General features: G+C 57.0%; 1 protein-coding gene across 2 annotated transcripts in view; it reads right to left on the bottom strand.

Annotated features, from left to right (window-relative positions):
- Positions 1 to 12: 12 nt before the first annotated feature.
- TMEM59L (transmembrane protein 59 like) overlaps positions 13 to 3,851 on the bottom strand; it is a 4,811-nt gene continuing 972 nt past the window's right edge. The window contains exons 2-8 of one of the 2 annotated variants that reach the window (XM_024767535.1): positions 3,320 to 3,479; positions 3,125 to 3,234; positions 1,834 to 1,986; positions 1,160 to 1,262; positions 694 to 811; positions 474 to 591; positions 13 to 228 (exon numbers count right to left, since the gene is read on the bottom strand). In XM_024767535.1, the coding sequence (XP_024623303.1) occupies positions 100 to 228; positions 474 to 591; positions 694 to 811; positions 1,160 to 1,262; positions 1,834 to 1,986; positions 3,125 to 3,234; positions 3,320 to 3,479 (891 nt within the window). In that variant the 3' untranslated portion in view covers positions 13 to 99. The remainder of the gene's footprint in view (positions 229 to 473; positions 592 to 693; positions 812 to 1,159; positions 1,263 to 1,833; positions 1,987 to 3,124; positions 3,235 to 3,319; positions 3,480 to 3,851) is intronic. The other variant, XM_024767536.1, reaches the window with a different exon arrangement.

Raw genomic sequence — 3,851 nt, 5'->3', positions numbered from 1 at the left:
TGGGGAGAGGAGGAGCCCAAGGACCGTCCCACCCTGACCCGGACTCCTAGGCAACGGGCAAGTGAGACCCAAGGAGCTCCTGAACTTGGCAATGGAGGCCTACAGCTTGGTCAGGTCCAGCTTCAGCTTGTAGGGCGGGGGATTGTCTGCAAAGGCGTGCGACGGGGGAGGGTACAGGGGCCAGTCTGGCTCTACCATAAAGCCCTTGTGCTGCTCCAGAGACAGGGGCTGCAGGGGGAGGAAGAGGGAGCGAGGGCTATGAGTCCCCAACCTGGCAAGGCTCCTTCCCACCCCTGACCTGAGGTTGCCCCTACTAAGGGTGGGAGTTGTTTCCCCCATTTCATAAGGGAGTGAAGAAACTTGCCTAATGTCACGCAGCAAGTCAGGGGTCCCTGCCTCCATGGGAGAGGGGGCAGCCCTATCCAGACGAGGGAGCAGTTCTCCTCCCACCCCTGCCTGTGGGCCCCGCCCACCTGGAACTTGAGGTGCTGGCCAGGTGCGGTCACCAGGGTGGAACAGCTCAGCCACAGCATCACCAGCACGGAAAGAAAGAGGCAGCAGGCCAGGATCCAGCGAGGAAGCCCGGAGCGCCTGCCCCACCCGGCAGGCACGCTCAGTGGCCCTAGTTGGGCCAGATAGTCACTCCCCTCTGGCCCCACCCGCCTCCACCATCCCCAAGGTTCTGCAACCCACCGGGACATGCAACTGAGGAAGTCGTTGTCCTGCAGCTCATCGGACTCCACCTTGGCCTTGCTGCTGGTCTTGACTCGAATCTTGGCCTTCCTTACCTTGTCCAAGGGGCCTACAGGGTCTGAGAGAATAGGTCACCTCTCAGCAGCCTCCAGGCCTTCGCCAAGAGGCGACAGCAGCCATGGAGAACAGAAAGGAGGCCAGGACCTGGGGCAACGGGGCATTGGGTCCTGGAATAAATCAGAACCCTGAAAGATGGACCACGGACCCTGGGAGATGAACCATGGAACCCTGGGAGATGGACCATGGAAACTTGGGAGATGCACCATGGAACCCAGGTAGATGGACCAAGGAACCCCAGGAGTTGAGAGATGGAAATCCCAATCCTCAAGGGTTCATTTGTCAGGAGAACCCCTTGTGACAGTGGAGCCACCTGTGGAAGGAACACTGGTCTAGGCTTGGACCTTACCAACATGCACCTCCAAGGCCTCAGGGTGGGATCCCCGCCAGGTCACCTCCACTCGCTGCAGACGGGCCCCCTCGTGCCCCAGGCTCTCTACCACAGGCTGGGTCTGGGCCAGGAACAATACAGCACAGAGAAGCCCTTTAGAAAGGCACCATCTTGGCCCTAGGAGGCACCTCTCTGTGCCCCCTGCAGGTTACATTGTCCCAAGCCCAGCTGGCACCTAGTTCCCCTGGGGACAGAGAGGACACCCTCTATGGAGCTGTGAGCTGTGATACCAGGGATGCTGTTCCCTGCTAATGTGGGGCCCTGATTTGTCTTGCTCCTAAAGTAGGGATGTGATCCAAGGCGTGCCAATAGAATCACAGGGACTGGCTGAGAGGTTATCACATGACTGAACCAGGGCCAATCCGCTTAGTTAAAACCTCAGAGAGGTTGTCATCTAGAGCCTCAGGCATCCACCCTGCTGTGAGGAGGGATGTGCTTGCCTGAGAATAAAGCCACCAAAAAGGACAGCAGAGTCCAGCAGTGGAGTGAGACACTGAACCCCTGGATCCAGCTGTGCCTGAAGCCAGTTTCCTGTGGACTTTGCATCCCATGAGCCAAGAACCAACTCATCCCACCTTCTTACCCTGACCACCCAACCACTGCTCTAGTGCGGCCCCTGCCAGAGCCCTCACCTGGAACACCACCACCTTCCCATTGTCAGTCTGCAGGTAGTATGTCCAGGTGGAGGAGACGAAGCCCTGCGCCGAGTTGACAAGGTCATTGCAGAGGGTGGAAAACAAGTCCAGGAGCGAGAGGGCCCCACTTGGAGCTTCCAGGACTTTTCTCTGCCAGGGGGAGGCCCAAGGCACAGAAATGTCACCAATGTAGGGCATTAACCAGTGGGAGGGGAGCTGGGAGAATTGATTGTGATCAAAATTCACTAAGTGGTTTGAGGCAACAGGGCTTCATACAATGAACACAGACCTCAGCACTGTATTTGGCTGACTGTGTGCCCTTGGGAAAGTGGATTGCCCTCTCTGAGCCCTGAAATGGGGATGATTCTCTTCCCTCGTGGGGTTGCTATGAGATTTCAACTAGACAATGGTACAAGTGCCTAATATGTAGTAGCTACTATTATTAAAAATATCACCATCATTGTTCTTATTTTGACAGCATCAGGAGAGAACTCAGAATAGGAAGAAATGATAGTGCACTGTGCTTTTATGAACAGTGAAAGCCTGGAAGGGGTGGAGGAAAATGAGTGAAGAGGGAAAGGGCTTTCTGGGGAATCCCAGCCCATGCGTTTCTGGCTGTGATGAAGGATTTCCTGTGCCTCAGCTTCCCCTGGTGCAGCGTTTTCTAGACTCTCTCACAGACTCTGATAGGTGAGCAGTTATTATTTCTCCCTGGAGTGGGGGGAGGGGTACTACCTGTGTGCTTGGGAGGCTGCTCCCTGCACCTCCGTTCTGAGCCACCCCAGATGAGAGTGGCCACCTGTTCATCACCAGGAACGTGATTAGACCAGTAGCTGGCATGTAGGTGGTCAGTAGTCAGCTCTTGTGGCACTGAAGATGAGGGAGGTGAGGGGTGGTCACAAGCCCTAGTGGCACTGGCTTTAAATCCCACCTCTGCACAGCCCTGTGTGACCTTGGCCAGTTGCTCTGTGGGCATGAAATGAGGATGACACTGTCTCAGGTGCCTCCGGGTGGCCCAAGGAATTGAGGACAGGCTGAGGTCAGGCCTGGACCAGGACAAACGCTTGCTAAGTAATGTAAACGGTGGCTGTTTTGGTGGCAGCAGGGGAGGGGAGAGGGAGAAGTCAGAGATGATAATTGAGCCTTGGGATGTGAAATGGCTTAATCAAGGACACCCAGTAGGCCCCGAATGGAATGGAGAGCTTCAGAGACGCTGGATATGAGTGCAGATTTGGGGGGTAGAGGAGAGGGGGCATGGGCCTGGGGCCACAGGTGGGAGGGCGCCCACCTTCTGCTCCAGCTCAGGCTCGGCTTCGGGCTCCGGCTCTGGATTCTGGCTCCAGCAGCCCTCGCTGCAGGCCTGCTGCTCTGTCTCCTTCACGTAGGCCTCCACACAGGCTGCAAGAGGCAGGAGAGGGTGACTGGGGGCACAGCCCTTCCCAGGCCACCTCTCCCCACCCTGGCCCACCCATCCAGTCCTTACCTGCTTCACACTCAGCCTGTGTGGCATTGGGCTTGGAACTCCTGGCCACAAATCGGCAGATGGAGAAGAGGCGGCAGCCTCGCTCGCAAGCACTGATCAGGACGGCCCTATTATGCGCATTCGCTTTCCGGGACTCAGTGGGGTCCTCCTCCAACTCCTCCTGGAAGCGAAGATGTGGGGTTCAGGCCAGGGGAGGGGCAGGAGGAGGGCAGCGCTGGAAGCCCTCATGTGAGGAGGTAGAAGATTTGATCCCCCCCAAACCTTCTAAGGAGTTTGGGATGAAGTTGGGGAGGAGGCTAAGCATATTAGCAGGGGCTCTTAGCTCTGATGAGGAGAGAGGGAGAGGGGGCTTGAGAAAGAATAAACAACGGAGGTTGCTGGGTTTGGGTAATGGCTGGAAAACTGCGGAAGATCGAGGGAAATGGTCCCCCCCAAGGCTCCAGGGAGGAGGGCTTCTCAGGCCTCAAGAAGGAGGGGGGCGCTCAGAGGAGGTTTTGTCACCCTTCAGGCCTGGGAAAATTGGGATCCGACT

Source organism: Neophocaena asiaeorientalis, unplaced genomic scaffold, assembly GCF_003031525.2.
Source record: "Neophocaena asiaeorientalis asiaeorientalis breed wild unplaced genomic scaffold, Neophocaena_asiaeorientalis_V1.1 scaffold87, whole genome shotgun sequence".
Taxonomy (NCBI): domain Eukaryota; kingdom Metazoa; phylum Chordata; class Mammalia; order Artiodactyla; family Phocoenidae; genus Neophocaena; species Neophocaena asiaeorientalis.
Note: the sequence above shows the minus strand (reverse complement) of the source record. Positions and strands in the feature narration are given on the sequence as shown.